General features: G+C 41.3%; 1 protein-coding gene across 2 annotated transcripts; it reads left to right on the top strand.

Annotated features, from left to right (window-relative positions):
- Window positions 1-2,705: 2,705 nt before the first annotated feature.
- LOC147903897 (grpE protein homolog 2, mitochondrial-like) lies at window positions 2,706-6,165 on the top strand. 2 transcript variants are annotated; one of them, XM_087401979.1, is made up of 5 exons: window positions 2,706-3,028; window positions 3,652-4,089; window positions 4,227-4,394; window positions 5,502-5,630; window positions 5,751-6,165. In XM_087401979.1, exons 1-5 carry the CDS (start codon window positions 2,882-2,884, stop codon window positions 5,820-5,822), a joined length of 954 nt encoding a protein of 317 aa, XP_087258105.1. In that variant the 5' UTR covers window positions 2,706-2,881; the 3' UTR covers window positions 5,823-6,165. The 2 variants fall into 2 exon arrangements, with proteins under 2 accessions (XP_087258105.1, XP_087258114.1); XM_087401988.1 differs by having other exon boundaries at window positions 3,661-4,089.
- The last annotated feature ends 10,979 nt before the right edge of the window (window positions 6,166-17,144 follow it).

Below are 17,144 nucleotides of genomic sequence, written 5' to 3' on the forward strand. Positions count from 1 at the left end.
CTTTTGGAAACAGTAAACCTCTTTGAATTCCGTTCTCACAACAACAAAACTGATAGTATATATTAAATATTAAATAGTGCTAACGATGTTCAATACAACAATAGCTACTAGCTTTCTGCATATAAAAATTCAAACAGACAATTCAGAAATTGATTAGACGGTAGCCAGATAGTATTATGAACGTCTGTCATGTTTTGGAAACAGAGGACATAAGTTTATTGTAATCCGTGTCCGGATTTTAACATCACCTATCCTCTCATGCAAAAACTTTCGAACTGTAACAATGATTGTAAGGTAGTCAATACACACATCCAATATTGACTGTAATAAAAAAATAACATTTTGGAGCATACCTTCACCATAAACTTCATGTGCAACAGCTTCAAATGCTCTTTTCACTGACAGCTTTGAAGATTTACGAATGCCTGAGCGTCCTTTCAAAGCTTCAAGGTACTTTTATTTACCAAAGATGCTGGAAAAGTGAGCTTGCGAGATGACAAGGATTAGAGGTCTCAATACGACAAGTCCCCCAAGCGCCAATAACATTTGATGCTGCAAGACCAAATGTAACCATGCCGTCATCAACGTTTACATTCAAACGTACACAAATATGAAGTAATTGTTAAAACGAATCAAGAAAAAGTTACCATCTTCCTTTTTTACGATCGCTTCGTCCATGATGACATCTTTTCCCTTGCTTTTCGTTTCTTTTGACGTTGCTTCCTTTTCTAACTTCACAATAATTAAACTTGCACATTAAAACTCACGAACATATAATCAAAGTGTTAGTTTACGACTCCATTGACATCTACAACAAAACATAAAGACATATAATACTATACCATGCTCATATGTTGTGATCGATTCTTCCATTATTTGCTTGCCCTTGCACTTTCGTTCCTTTAAGATGCAATCATCTTCTACCAGTACGTCGAGATGACGAACTACCCCTACTCCATCTTGCAAATTCACATCGACAGTACGTACAGAGAATCCCTCACGAGCACGAGTGTCTAAACGCGTCCAGATGACAGCTATTGAAATACAAAGACCACCCTCACTGATCCTTGTTTTGACGGACAAATGTAGATGAAATATTAATAAAATCAACAACGACCAACGATCGCGTCAAATAATTTAACATTGAGCAAATATAATCGAACTGTTAGTTTAGAACTCCATCGACATCTACAAGGAAACATGACGACATGTAAGACTATACCATTCTCATTTGTCATCATCGGTTCTCCCATGATTTGCATCTGCTTTTGATTTCGTTCCTTTAAAGTCATATCATCTTCTACCAGTACATTGAGATCACCTGTTACGTCTACTCCATGTTCAAATTTCACATCAACAGTACCTACACATGATCGTTTACAAACATCAAATGCATGTGCCATTTTGGAAACACACAATTATTACATCTACTATAGCCGGCACTTACCATTGAGGGAGGAAGAAGCATCATCGGCAATTTCATTCTTTTTTTCCGCAAACTTTAGCAACTCTACACCCAGGTACTTCCAAGACATTAGCCAACTAGGAGGAAAGCGGAAAGAAAGGAAAAATTGAATTTGTAGTTGAATATGCAAAACCTTTTTGGAAGGTGGAACTTTCGGTATCCATTGAGTCTCCAAACAATAATAACTGAACGGATTTCATCTCTTCCATTTGATCACTTGGATTTTTAACAATGAAAACAAGACTCAAGAGATTGAGAGAACTCTTATGCCAAGAATCATGCATAATATAAAACCCACAAGCAATCTCCATCTCCACGAGAATCAAACCAATACTACCCCTCCAAAAAAGAGGTAGCCCACAGCCTCCTCCGAATCAATCCGGAGCATTCATCAAAGGGACACTCGTTCATCCAATCATTGAAGCAGGCCACATTTAAACTGATAGAAACAACCTCTTGAAGAAAGCTTAGATCACGTGTATCACAAGAGTCGGTCAAGCATGCGCTGTTTCCACTCCTGCGCAAAAACTCTATCCAACCCGAAAGAAACACCTACGCCTTAAAATTCGGTTCTATAACCCAAAAACCACATCCTTGCTTGAAACACTGTCTTTTCAAATACACAACAAGCCAACCACAAGCTTTTCGCATCTGCCAAAGATTCATCCACTCGCAAAGCTCCACATGCATGTCAAAACTGCCTTTGAGACCATCGTTCTCCGACAAAAACTCAAATCCGACACCTCCTTCCATACAACAAATCTTCATTGGCTCTGTTATCAGCGAAGCACCCTCCCATGTCCGATTAAAACACCACAACTTATGACACCTGCCTCTACACACTTCCCCATCCCAGCGTCTGTCGTCTCCAAAAAAACCTCCATATCAAAACAACTCCATACACTGAACAAACTCATACAAACACCACGCCTAGACATTCTACACAATGAAGTGACTCAAGCATCTCATGCATACAGTACCGACACGTGCCAATGTGAATTGCCAACAACTTCAGTAACTCGACATGAATAGACACGTCACACGCCACCTAGACTATAATCGTCCAACGTGGAAGCCACATACAAATGAATGCTCTACATGTGGCCATTTCTGGCCGACATGGCGTCCATACACACACAAAACATTGGGACCACCACTGAAACAACCAAACCCACGCGAGGACCACCACCGGAGAATAGTGACTGGACCACGAATGAATCATTCCACCAATACCCCAAAGACACACTTTAACAAAGAAAGAGTCTCACCAAAGGCCAGAAGTGGAAATGCCCTAAGCAAAGAGGGGGGTTGCTTGCAGCTGAGGTTTTGAGAGGGCTTTTGCACCGTCTTGCTTTACTCGTTGTGTCTGTTTAGAATTTGGGTAGCTTCAACTTCAACACCCATTTTGCATTCACTATGAGTCAGGCTTGCCGTCGCCTCCTCAAATCCTTGCCTAAACCCTCTTCCATCTCTGCTTGTAAAGCCCCTTCTCCCGGAGTCCGACGCCTCTTGTGCAACCCCAGTAGCGAATCGACCCTCTCGCCTGCCTCTTTCCCTTTTCGGGTATCTCTCCTCTCCCTCCTTCTTGTTATGTTGCTCCTTTTACCGGTGAATGCGCTTTGTCGATCCTGCTTTGGAGCTCTTGCTCACAAAGAGCCATTTTTCATGAATAAGATCTTTCATGCACGCAAAAGAGTTTGCTTGCAGTTTCCTTGTCGGTTTTTCTGCGTGGGTGAGTGGTTTACAATAGTCTAGCAGCCTAGTGAGTAAGGAATTATCGACTTAAAGGAACTAAGCATTTAGCGGATCAAATTTGGAAGTGCAATGACGCGGATGTATAATATCAAAGGATATAATTGATAAAGAGCGAAGCAGACGTAATTGGCGCAGGCCACTCTTCAACGGCAACTTTAACTTCTATGAAAGAATTGTTCTTGGGTCTTTCTGTTGAGGTATCCCTTGCATCTGTTGAAAAAGGGGAGGAGAGGATTCATTCATATTGGCAAGGTCAGAAAATTTCCTTTGGGAGCAGTACTGTGGCAGCGATGAAAGAACATCATTGCCAAGCCATTTTCTGACTATCAGACAATGCTGGGAAAATTTGGGGCGAATGCTTAAACGTCGATATTGTGCATTTGAACCCGTTTTGAGTTGTTAAGAACCCACTCTCAATGTGTATTTGGCAGCAACTGCAGAAATTAGCTGGCAATGCTGGACGGAACACCCTCAGTCAGCCTCAGTATGAAGTTTGCGCAACTCAAGCTCTCAGGCTTTCCTCTATGGCTTCACCTGAGGTTGCAGGAAAAGATGGAAATTCAGAAGCATACGCAGAAGATACGACAGGTGCTCCAGGGGATGAAAAGGTGGAACCAGTCACGGACAAAAATGCTGAAGCTACTCAGAAGGTTGACAAGGCACCTGGTTCGACTGGCTCAGAGGAGACCAAATCCGAGGATAATGAAGCCTTGTTGACTTTATTGGCTGAACGGGAGGCTCTACTAGAAGAGAAGGAGAAACAATTAGCTGAACTGAAAGATAGGGGGCTTAGAAGTATGGCTGAGCTAGAGAATGTGAGGGAGAGGCTAAGAAGAGAAGCAGAGAACACCAAGAAGTATGCCATTCAGGTCAGTTCTTCACAACCTTTTCACTTAGTGGAAGTTAGTATCAACCTTATGTTGATATTAAGGTGTAGTGGTATTTTGTTGAAAGTTTAGGATTTAAGATGCAAACCCATATATCTTTGGAAAATTGGTGATCACAGGACTTTGCAAAGAGTATACTGGATGTGGCCGATAATCTCGGAAGGGCAATCGCAACGGTACCAGAACAACTTAGGAATGAAGCATTAGCGAATGATCAGTCGGACATTGGGAAATTTTTGAAAAGTTTGCTAGAAGGTGTGATGATGACAGAAAAAGAGCTGATGAAGGTACAAACAGTACCGACTGAGCTGCTTTGCATATGCAAACTTCTTTTTCACGACTGTTCAAATTGTGTGAAAGCCTCGATTTATTTAGCTAACAACCATGTTTTCTTTTGTTCATTTCTGCCAAAAAAGAATTAGTTTGACTTTTTGCTCAGCTCCCCCTTGTCCCTCGCCCCCCGCCTCCCTTTTCCCTTCTTCTATCTCCCATAGCTCTTTAGGCCCCTCCTTCCTAGAGTAAAGCTCTAGACTAGGAGGATCCCCTCAAACTTGAAAGAGAAGAGTCACAATATGGATATTGCAGGATAACAGCAACAAGAACAAGGATCTACGAGGAAGAGCTACGCTCTAGGAGCCCTAAATACTCATACTTCTTTTCCAAAGGCATACTGAGGTACAAGAGTTCCAGGTCGAGATACAAGAGCTCAAGTGTAAGCTGATAATGGAGTAGAAAATTGACAAGGTGGATAAATAATAAAAATAGGCAATAGTGAAAGAGAAGATGCTTGAAAATATGGTAGGTAGAATTGGGGAGTTGGAGAATGAGAAAGGCAATGGACCACTATTCCAATGCCATATGTTTTTACTGTTAAAGATATCATTACTACATAGATGAAGTAAATAAAAGCAGAGACAATGGTAGAAGTGGACACAAATGTTCACAAAGATGACACCCAAGCGGAGATTACAAAGAATAATGCTACCATCGAGGAGGAAGGGGATCCCACCACTATTAGTGAACTCAAAGCAGAATTCAACAACAGACACGATTAGCTTAGTAAATGAAAATAGCCGGCTCCAACATATTCATGGAAGGGCTTCCTTTGTACACAAGATGTGGTGGGAAAAGATTGAAAAATATGCTGATCAGGTAGGAACCTAGCTAAATTGTTGGACAAGTCATTTGAATGTGTATAACTTATCAACCAATGGTATTTGCCCACCATGCAAGGGTCTTTGAAAGGAAAGACCCTTACTTGATGGCGAGATTTTAAACCCCCCACCCTTTTCCCTTTTCATTTTCTCTCCTATTCGTAATAGGAAAAAACAGTGAGACATGCTTGTTCATTTATAATTTTCAGTACAAGGCCTAACTGTTCTGTTGACTCTTAGATTTTCAAGAAGTTTGGGGTCGAAAAGTTTGAGCCAGTTGGTCAGCCATTTGATCCAAATCTACATCTGGCTCTGTTTGAAGTGGCAGATCCAGCTAAAGAACCTGGGACAGTCGCTATGGTTGTCAAGGTAATTCTAAGGCTTCAATGTTGAAATTTGGAGAATTTGTTTTTAAGGGGTGATTTTAAAACAAAGCAGGCATACTATTGAAGCGTGCTCTTACTAAGATGGAGTTGATGATATATGCAGGCAGGCTATATGCTGCATGATAGGACGATTCGTCCTGCTGACGTCGGTGTGGTGAAAAGCCTGGATTCCTAAAAGTTTTGGTGCTATAGTTGATATTTTTCACTCTTCAATATTGAGTTTGTGATGAAGAGATACACAAGTTAGCCAACAGATTTAGGAATAATTGTCCACTACAGCTGACACCGAGTATATAATAGCTTTAGTCACAGGAATTAATAGCATACTGATTGGAGTCGTTGATGCCCTAATTCATTTTTGAAACATGATCTATGGGAGGTGAGTTTGTTCAGTCAGGGATTATTAGGGTATAGATCAACTGTACGTGACTTTGTCCAGTCAGGTATTGGATTGTGTGTATACTTTTTATTCTCTTATTCAAGTTTGAACTACTTGCTCATGCAAGGCTTTGAAGCGTGGTGCCGTTGAAAATAATTTGATTTGGAAAGTTTACTAGCATTCACAGTTCTGCAAAATGCTAATATTTGTGAAAGTGCAAGAGGAATAATGCTGCAGATTGGGCAAAGAGTATGTCCCCCCATACATTGATAAATGTATATATCAACAATGCTGCAGAATGGGCAAAGAGTAACTTAGGCTTACTATCACAAATGGGATTTTTTGGTAGAGTAAGAATAGCTGAATCTTTTCAAATATCACAAATGGGATTTTTGCAGATTGGGCAAAGAGTATGTCCCCCCATACATTGATAAATGTATATATCAACAATGCTGCAGAATGGGCAAAGAGTAACTTAGGCTTACTATCACAAATGGGATTTTTTGGTAGAGTAAGAATAGCTGAGTCTTTTCAAATATCACAAATGGGATTTTTGGGTAGAGTGAGAATAGCTGAATCTTTTCAAATTTCAAATTGTTAGCCCTGACTTGCGAAAGGCCGCATCACCAAAGGGAAAACTAAGGATGTTTATAGACTGTGGGCATGCCCAAGGATCATGGACAGGCCCACCCACCTCCAGCCCATAGCCCATGGGTGGGCAACAGTGACCGTAGTTTGTGAACACCCTAAGAGAAAACATGCAATCAAGTGTCAATAGTATATACACAAACAAAAGGAATATTATCTTTTCATGGGTAGGAGAAAAGACCAAAAAAAGCTCCATGCAACCTCAAAGCAAATTTATTGAAAAGTAAGCCCACCATGTACAATTGAGACTCAGCAACTTTATTTTGATTAGCTAGCGAGTGATGACTCCATCTTTTAATTAACTACCATTGAGTCTCATTACTCCACCTATTTCTTATACATTAAATGCTTTACATAGCTTCTCTTACTTCATAAGCGATGGTTGCAAAGGGTATGGGTTACCCTCGATATTGCATGTCAAGCTTGACTAAGAAGTTGGAATCAGAATAATTAATCCATTGTTTGTTTTGTTTAAACCCACTAAACAATGAAGTCATAGGGGAGAATAAATAATGGAAATTTTTTGGTGGTGTCAAACATGCACTAGTACTTGGGAATGAAATAACAAGAATAGTAGTACATACAAACATGAACAAGTATTGCAAAAAGGAGAATTGGACTACACTTGACGTTGTTAAGAACTACTTGTATGAAGGGAAATTAAGATTGGTAGGTCACTCAAAGCCATTGCAATTTTGGTTTTCTTTCATGATGGTGAGCCAATGTAAGATGCATCCAAAATTAGATTAGTTGAAACCACCATACGGTATATGGAAAAGATAAAGTAGAAAGCACGAGTACATGCAAGAATTAAGCAGTACATGGTAGGAACCATATTCAACATGGATTAAATTTCCAACTAATGCGACATATTAATTTTGTGCATCGAGAGGACCATTGTTAAGCATGACAAACTCAATCGAGGGGTTGCAGAAAGAGAGAACAAGCACATTGCACATACAACACATTCCATGCTTTAGAAGAGACTTCTAGATTATTTCTGGGCTAAAGCAGTAGCAACACATTTCACACTTGAAAGTGTTTGGATGTATCTCTAATGTACAAGTTCTTGATGAAGGAAGAGCCACTGGAGAGATAGCATAGAGTAATATTCAAAACAAGCACATTGCACATGCAACACATTCCATGCTTAAGAAGAGACTTCTACATTATTTCTAGGCTAAAGTAGTAGCAAGGCATTTCACACTTGAAAGTGTTTGGATGTATTGCTGGTTCATTGCAGGACTAAGAAAGAAAATTCAAAAGGATATGAAAAAGATAAGCAGCTATGAAATGTTCAGTGCTGCTCATGCGGCAGCCATTGACATCGAGGATGGCATGACCGACTCAAACACTAGTAGTGATGATGGCAGATCTAGTACACATGATAAGTGATCAAAAAAGGGTAAATCAAAGGACACTGCCGAAAGATCAAATGAAGATCGCCTAGAGGCCATGACCATGATGCTGAAAGAAGACATGATGTAGGCCATGGAACAAAAACTTCACTTGTCTCAGCTACCAACTCAGACATATCCACGGTGAGAAAATGTCTGGTGTCCACACTGCATGGCCAATCAAACAACAAATGAGTGCCTGGGTCCTAAGAGCCAGGATCACTGCACAAGCAAATCCACCGCCAAGGTTGTGGTGCCATATCTGCATCATCGACGGCCATGATGAGAACAGTTGCATCTTCAACATGCGCAACAACCCACCTTGCCCTCAACAATACCAAGCGGCACCCATGCCAGTATATAAGCAACCGGCAGTTGCACAAGCATCCACAGCTCCGAGGCTAAATCCTGTTCCCATTCGGACACAAGTCCCACAACTACTCAGGAATCCGAATCCATGACCATATCCAAGAGCACCAAATCCAGCTCCTCAGGTAGTTCCCATACATCAATTACAAGCTGAGGAAGTAGACTCACCATTTAAGTATGAAGCAGAGTACCCAGTGTACTATGTAGAAGGTAAAAAGGGTCTAATACCACTTTATGCAAATCAAGTACATCCCAACACATATCACAAACCAATCAAGTGCTACGGTTGTGGAGAAAATCACCGGATCACAAAGTGCCCTCATCGTGGTAGCCCAGCTACTTTCCAACCACTCTACAGAGATTGTGGCATAGGACATGCCTGTATGGATTGTCCCATGAAAAATAAGATCCCAGAACAAATAGAGGTTAAGCCTGACATCCCCATCGGCATCATTGGGGTGGACCATCAAAGTCTGGGTCTGGCAAGTGTAATATCACAACCCGTAAATGTAATTACACACCAACAGAAAGAGGCCACCAAGGACCCTAACATTCCAATCCAACCAAAGTGATTTCTTAAAAAGAAAGCACAAGTGCCTCCACCTCCGCCAAGCAATGAGTAGCCAAGCTCATCCACATCAACTCCCGAGCCTCAAATAAAAGAAGCTCCATATCCAAATGCAGAGGTGGAGAAGGCTCGTTTTCAGGCACTTCAACAATGGGTACAAAAGGAACAAGCCCAATTCGAGGCTGAGAAACAAGCTCAATTTGAGGCTGAGAAGCAAGCTCAAGACCCAATCCATGACTTGGCCCCACAAACTAATGATACTATACTCGAGCCTCTGTTCCAACAACAGACTCCACAACATAATGTACTGCCATGTCAACTTGAAGGAGCTGCACTCTCTAGCATGCTGAGTTGCCCTATGTCAATTCCCATTGGAATCCTCCTACGAAATTGTCCCAATCTCTGGGAGAGTTTCAAAGGATGGATTGAACTCGCAAATCCCCCTCCACCTATGAATGACATCGAAGATATCCCTGTGCAGATGGGTGAGAGAGATGACATACACAACATTGTTGTGCCTTTGATCCACAAGGCATATAATGAAGTCCAAGCCATAGTGGATGGTGGAGTAGGTGTAAATGTCCTACCAAAGGAGCTCTACGAAGAATGGGGTCTCCCACCAATGCAAAAGGCTAATTTCAACATACACCTTGCCGATGATTCCCAAGCTAAACCCTTGGGAATAGTGAATGGCGTGTCCACAAAGATCGCAAGAGTCTACTTTTCCCTTCAATTCACAACTTGGATCTCCCCAAAAAATCCTATCAAATCTTACTGGGACATCCTTGGTTACGGGAAGCATCAGTCCTCCATGACTAGGGAATCGATAGATTGACAATCCAGAATCGTGACACCGCAGTCAGGGTGAATGTGGGGATAGGAGCTATTAAATCAATTGTGCCTAGAGCATCGAATGACACAACTTCAACAACAATATCAAGCAAATCAGCCCCCTTGCAACAGCATGCCATAGCAGGTGACTCACAAAGCAATGTCAATAACTAGATACAAACGTTGGCAACCATCGACAACTACCATTCATTAGACCCCATCTTCTCACAGATAGATGCTAAGGTGCTATAGGTAGATCCTCCACTCCCACATGAAGAACCAATCGATCTAGAGATGCCATTGTTTATGGTTGACCTTGAGTGGGATAATGAACCTGAAGAAGGTACCCATACCAATGATGAGTCAGATTTTCCTTGGGACCTTGAAACAGAGGCTACGAATGCTGAAATTGAGGTCAAATCTTTGATAATGACTCAGCCATTCTGCATGCCCTAATGGAAGTCGAGCTCCCAAAAGTTGAACCTCCAAAGTTGAATAATAGCAAAAGATCCCGCAAGAAAGCTGGAGGAAATCACAGAAAACCCAAGGCTGGGCACTTCAATGAATTCGAACGAGTCCAATCAAGGATCGTCGAATTGTACCTTGCAAAGTCAACTCCCTCAAAATCAGAACCACCACCTCTTCAATGGTCCCCTGAGGGACTAGAAAGACTATGCGCAACAAATGAGCCCTTACTTGGAAACACCTTACCAGTGGAAAAGTTACCCCACAGTTCCCAATGTAGGAAGTTTCAGAAATATAAGCCACATGTAGGATGAAGCTCAATCAAGAGACTTCAAAAAAAGAAAGTCAAGAAGAGCCTAACAAATTGATAAATGAATCTATGCACCCAGTACACATGGCACATGTCAGGCTAGTTCAACATCATCAGAGGCCGATCTTCGAGAAGTGTCAAAATACTTCAAGAATTACACAAGTGGCAGTGCGCCAATAGCAATGCCAAGACCACTAAGAGAATCCGAAGTTCAAGAAACCGATAGCATTGGAGAAACTCCAATCTATGAGGGACTAGCAAAAATACGCACAATAATCCTTGCCCTTGAAGGGGAGGAAGAAAAATTGGTTTTCATCGGGAAACAGCTTCGTCAAGAAGATGAAACCAAACTCAAAGTGCACTCCTAATGGAATACCATGACTGCCTAGTATGGTCATACAAAGAGATGAACGGAATTTCACCAAAAGTGGCAGTACACACGATACCTATAAGGGAAGGTGCTCACCCTAAGGTATGTGGACCTTATCGCACAAATCCTAAATATGGCACCATGGATTATGACGAGTTGGAAAAACTCCTAGATGCTGGATTCATCTATGAGATATAGCACACTGATTGGGTTTCACCCATTGTCATTGTACCTAAATGCAACAAGAAGCTCAAAATATGCGTAAATTTAAAAATTGCCTTCATAACGGATGTTACAACTTGATTGCTATCATGTAGATGTAAGGAATCAATCCATATGTCTGCAAAAAACGTAAATCCATGTAGAGAGGGGAAACTAGAGAGAGGATATAAAAGGGGAGAGAGAGAGAGAGAGAGAGAGAGAGGATATATATATGTATATATATAGAGAAAGAGAGGGTGGGGAGAAGAGAGGATAAATGGAGAGGATAAAAGAAGAGAGGTGATGTATAGTAAGGGGTAAAAAAAAAAGAATTTGTGTGTGTGTGTGTACCCACCTTTTCCCCGATAGGATACAACACAGAGACAGTAGGTCATCGCCTAGTGTGATGACCTACTATCTACTCAAAAGGGATAGAAGTATCTATAAGTTCAATTTAAGGGTTGAAAGAGAGTGTGATTAAAGAAGTAAGGAAGAAGTTTAAGTGACAAATTCAAGATAATGAGAAGGGGGGGGGGGGATAGGGAGAAGAAAGGATAAAAGAAATATAGTAAGGGGTAAAAAAGGTAGAAAGGATAAAAGAAATATAGTAAGGGGTAAAAAAGGTGAGAGAGAAGGTAGGGTGTAAAAGGTTAGAGATAAGGTGTTAAAGGTAAGAATTTGTGTGTGTGTGTGTGTACTTGGTAGGATACAACACAATAGGTAGTGTGATTAGAGAAGTAAGGGAGAACTTTAAGTGAGGGATTGAAGATAATGAGTAAAAGAAATGCTAGGGCAAGTCCAATTTAAGGGTTGAAAGATAGTGTGATTAGAGAAGGGAGAAGTTTAAGTGAGGGATTCAAGATAATGAGTAAACTCACAGGACTCAAAGTGAAGGTTTAATGATAGCAATGCCAGGGAAGGAAAAGGGAGGAAGTGAGGGAAGGAAAGGGGAAAGTGGGCTACTTTGAGAATTGTTTAGGATAGAAGAAGTCTTAAACAGGTGAAAGTCAAATGATTAGTGGATGAAAGATAGTATTGCTCAAGAGAGCAATGAAGTGAGTCAAGAGGCCAAGAGCCATAATGACTTAAATGTACTATGTGCAATGGTCCAGAGTTGCAGGGGAAACATGACTATGTGTGTAGAAGACTCAAAAACTACCATTTCATGGTGAAATCATAACAAAATTTGACCTTGGTAATGGACACAAAAGAGAAAACTACTGTTGTTGGCTCTTTCCCATGGCTTCTATCATAGGAAGAGGAGGGTGTTCAAGGTATGTAAGGTTTTGAGGCTTTTTGTCACCTACAGATATATCGATGTCGTTGTTTATAGTATAAGTATAAGTGTAGCTTAGGACCTCGGGTCATATTCCGATTAGAGACGTAGGCTTAAGTATGGTAAGAAAACATCACGCATGTTTGTATGAATGGAATGTGCATCATCATGGTTGGGGCAATGAAGTCTTTCACCTCCATTGGGGGTTGAAAGGTTTATAAAGAGTTTAAGGGTTAAAGGGAGGCTCAAGTTTCAGAAGGGGTTCTAGGGTTCAGAAGGGGTTCCAAGGTTCATAGGGGTTCTAGGGTTCAAAAGGGGTTTCAGGGTTACAAGGAGGATCCAAGGTATAGAGTAGAGTAAATGGTGGAGAGCTCATCTCCCTTGTAGATCATGGAGGTCAAGGGTTGAGGGACTAATCTAAGGGAGAAGGGTTTAGGGGAAGCATAGGAGTGGGAGAGGAAGAAGGTATAAGAGCATGGGGGAGGAGGAGAGGGAGGAGAAGGTAGGAGGAGAGGAAGAGGAGGAGTTGCAATGTTGGAGGAGAGGGGAGCAGGAGGCAAGGTGAGGACACGCTTTTGGATGTGGTGTGCTACGTAGCATGGAAACTTGGAGACAATTGCTTGGAATACCAAAGTAGAACTCAATGCAATGCCCCAAAGAGTGAGGAATCGTATGTAGAACTTGCATGTAGAACGTGCATGTAGGAGTTGCATGTTGAGGATTCCTAAGAGATATTATTTCCTAGCCTTATGCAAGTACAAGCGTAGCTTTTCCGCTACTCTACACACACATTTTGTGCTACTTAAGTCCATGTTGTTACAGAGACAACATGCCCCTGGATCCATTAAATTACCCATCCTCAGGTTATGGCTTATTGTGATCACGGAGTTGGGATGCCATGCACGTAACCTAGTGGTTGTGGAACTTGTGGCATGCCAACCGATCCTGTTGTAATGCCTTTGCACTATACACTTTTTACTCTATATCCAGGAAGCCTATATCCACCATTTGTTCGAATAGAGATATGTGGTGTGCTTCTAAGAAGATGATTCTTTGATAGAGTTTGCTTGTTTGAGCATCGATTTGTCCATTGAGATTGAAACTGACTATAGGCAAATGGTGGTTGATGTGGATGGGAATGTCCAAAATGTATTCCAAGGTTTTGCAAAAGATAGCACTTTGTCGAAGGATGCGGTTAATGTTTCCTCGCATTATTGTCTTATGCTATTGAAGTGCTTGGATGAGTGTGCCTTGGATGTTCCATTATACACCAGATTATGGCTCAATCATTGGTTAATTAATGGTGTGATCCTCACCCAAAGTGTGTATGTTGGTCTCCCATATGTGTCGTTGTGGAACTGCATAGAACTTAGGATGGGTCCTGAGGCATGGAGGTACACAGAGATATTCTTTCAAAAATATTGCATCAAAGATCTTGGGGTGGCACCAATCTGGGGATCCAACTTGCAAATCCAAGTTTTAGTAATTTGGTGTTGCCGAAGCTTGGTAGAGAAGTTGTTCAGGGTCCATCCACCTCGAGTTTTCATATTGGGATATTTGTTTCGAAAATCCTTGATGGGGTTATTGGGAAGTGGTATTACATCGAAATAATACCCATAATTGGATTTTAGCATGGGAGTGCGATTCAGATTATCTAGATCTTGATATTCAAAGTCAAATATTGGGTCCATTTCTGCTAATGGCAGCACAAGTAGTGTCGGAGGTGATGGTGGGCCATGGAGAGAATCTGGAGACATGGGGGAGTAATATGGAAGAGTGTTAGTTGTGGGAGGGGAATAAGAGGGGAGGGAGGGAAGATCTGGGAAAATGGTTTGAGCAGCTTGGTAATCCTTGAGAGTAGGATTAATAAGGGGAGGGAAGAAGTTAGGTGTGAGGGGTTGGTAAATTTGCAACTATTGGGTGAGTTGAAAGTGGTGAGAGGCATGAGCAAAGAGACAATGAAGGGAGTAGATATTTGGCTAGAGCTCAAGGAAGGTTAAGATGGTGGTAGCAGCAAGGGTAAGTGAGGTTATGAGATTGGCTTAGAGAGTGGTTAGATATGGTAAGTTAGATGTGAGATAGGCCATGTTATCCGCGGACACTTCTTTTTGTTGGTGTGATGGGATTATTAGCTACTACAAGGGTGGGATGTTGGCTATGTCATGCCTTATAGATGATAGTGATGGTTTTTGTAGCAATGGCAACAAACCACCAATGAACCTAAGGGGAGGATTGACCATGAGGCATACATATGCAATAAAAGCACATGTCCACTAAACCCGGCATGTGTAGACAACCAAAAGATATTTTTTTCATCTTCAGACAAGTCTTGGAAAATTTTGCTCAGAGTTTTTGCCCCTATGGAATGTTCCCATTTGATGTATGGATGAGCAGATATGATCTTGAGTTGGAGTTGTTTCCATTGGATAAGCACTCATGATTTTAGGTGATCTTCTGCTTGTAGAGCGGCCACAAGATATTGGTACACCACCATCATGCACTATAGTGGGACTTCATTTTTGGTGTCTTCCATTGCCTCATTATTTTGCACTAGCAATTAGAGTTCAAAGCTTTGAGATGGCTATCTTTTGGGATATATACTTATGGTAGATGGATGTATATGCATCCTTAAGCTTTTTCATTTGCAAGGTGACATGTGCTTGTTGAGGAATGACTTCACTGGTATTGGACCATTGGCCCAAGATTTCTTGTATCTCCTTATTGATGATTATGGCCAATAAGTGAGTAATCTTGCATTATTTTCCAAATGAACCATCTAGTTTTTTTGTGAAGAATATGACCAAATGCTGGATCTAGTATTGCTTTACTGCCTATTGAGCAAAACAAATGTGTAAATTGGGAGGGATCGATTCTTGCTACCATAGTTGTCCCCCCAGTATTGTTGATAGGAATGTTGCTGCTTCCTTGAGTCAAGGGTTGATGATTATGCAAAGTAATATCCCATCCCTATGGAACTTGGTGCCCTTAGCAAGGAGAGGCTATATTTCAAGAAATTTTGGCATTAGTAGGCCTTGTGGGGTATTTTTCCCCTTGAGTTGGGAGTGACAAGGCCCTTTGAATCACTGTACTATCGAGTAGAATATTTAGTTGATTTTGATTTACAGTGATGGTGCTGTACTTGCCAATCTGTGCATCATTGGTTTGGTCAGAATGGAGAAATTCCTTGATATATGTGGTCATTGTAGGACTGTCCTCCAAGGATTATAGGTGCTCAAACAAATTGCCAAGGCCCCTTTGTTGTAAGAAAGCATTGCTTCATTAGAAAGTGCATAAGATGATGGAGGTGGCCACATAAGCTCCAAGGACTAGGCCTCATCAATGGTCATGTAGGATGGTGCTGGACTGGGGTGGCATTTGTACCTCTTATGTCTCCATGTCATGCACAAAATCCTCATCAGAGCTATCACTCTGAACCATAAATGCCTGTGGTCACCTTGGGTGAGAGGAGGTAGATGGCTGTGAACTCTGGAGGGGGTCTCGTGGTGGCTAAGGCAATGGGCTCTTCCTTGTAATCCTCTTTAGTGGTGGCATTATTTTCAAACCTACATCCATTTTAATAGGGTGTACCATTAATCATTAGATTAGTTGGTATGCAGGTATGACAGTTGTGTGTGTATAGTGTGAGCAATGTTATTTTAGCACATGATTTGTGTAGAAATGAAAGTGTGTGACACAATTATTCATGCAATCTTCATAGGGCAGCTAGGGCTCAGCCATCACCTCTAAGCCCTAGGTTGAAATTAGTTGATACTACCTATTTGTGCAAAGACATACATATGCGAGTGAGTGCTCATGATACAATATAATACTAACTAAGGAAGACTTGGGGCTACCAAATCTTCATTATTGTCGAGGATGGCTTACGTATTGATGTAGTAGCACTTCAGTCGGATCCCATTTATTATTGTGTTGAATTGGACTCCATCGAATGTTTCTAGTAGCACAGCTCCAATGGGATTCATCTTCTTGATTCTATAAGTTCCTTGACCTAGATATTTCAGTTTGCCCTTATGGACTTTGGCATTGTAGAGTAGAACTAGATCACGTTCCTTGATCTCTTTATCTTTAAGCTTTCTGTCAAACTGTGCCTTCCTTCTTAATTTTTCTTTTGGCATGGCATGGTAGACCACTAACCTTGTCTCTACATGCTTTTCTAGTTGATAGAGTATTTCTATGAGGGACTCATGGTTGCCCATGCGTTCTTGCACTCCTATGCATAAGCTTGGTATGACAAACTTCATGGGACCACTACCTCAGGGCCGTACACCAATTGAAAGGGCATAAATCCTATACTAACCTTTGATGTGGTTCGATATGCCCATAAGGCTACATTTAGCTTTTTTGCCCAATCAGATCTCTTGGGCTCCACTATTTTGGTGAGGACCATTTTTTGTGGATCACCATAAAGCCAGACAAGAGTTCTTGGATTACCTCATTGACAAAATGTGTTTCTCTATCTGACACAATTTCAATGGGGCATCCAAATCATGTAATGATATTTTCATAAAGAACTTTGCTGTGATTTTGGCATCTAATTTTCTTACTACTTTAGCTTCAGCCCACTTTGTGAACTAGGCTATGGCCAGTGGCCACAATGATGTAGCCTACTTGTGTTGCCTTTGCGACTGGATGTATGGGTCCCACGATGTCAATCCCCCATTT

Source organism: Dipteris shenzhenensis, chromosome 3, assembly GCF_047967505.1.
Source record: "Dipteris shenzhenensis isolate YYH24624 ecotype China chromosome 3, Dip_SZ_1.0, whole genome shotgun sequence".
Lineage (NCBI taxonomy): Eukaryota > Viridiplantae > Streptophyta > Polypodiopsida > Gleicheniales > Dipteridaceae > Dipteris > Dipteris shenzhenensis.

Excerpts from the sequence above, each read along its gene's own strand:
- LOC147903897 (XM_087401979.1), top strand. The coding sequence starts at position 2,882 with ATGAGTCAGGCTTGCCGTCGCCTCCTCAAATCCTTGCCTAAACCCTCT. Across the intron at positions 3,029-3,651 it reads CTGCCTCTTTCCCTTTTCGG|CAACTGCAGAAATTAGCTGG; the intron begins GTATCTCTCCTC and ends TGTATTTGGCAG. Across the intron at positions 4,090-4,226 it reads CCAAGAAGTATGCCATTCAG|GACTTTGCAAAGAGTATACT; the intron begins GTCAGTTCTTCA and ends TGGTGATCACAG.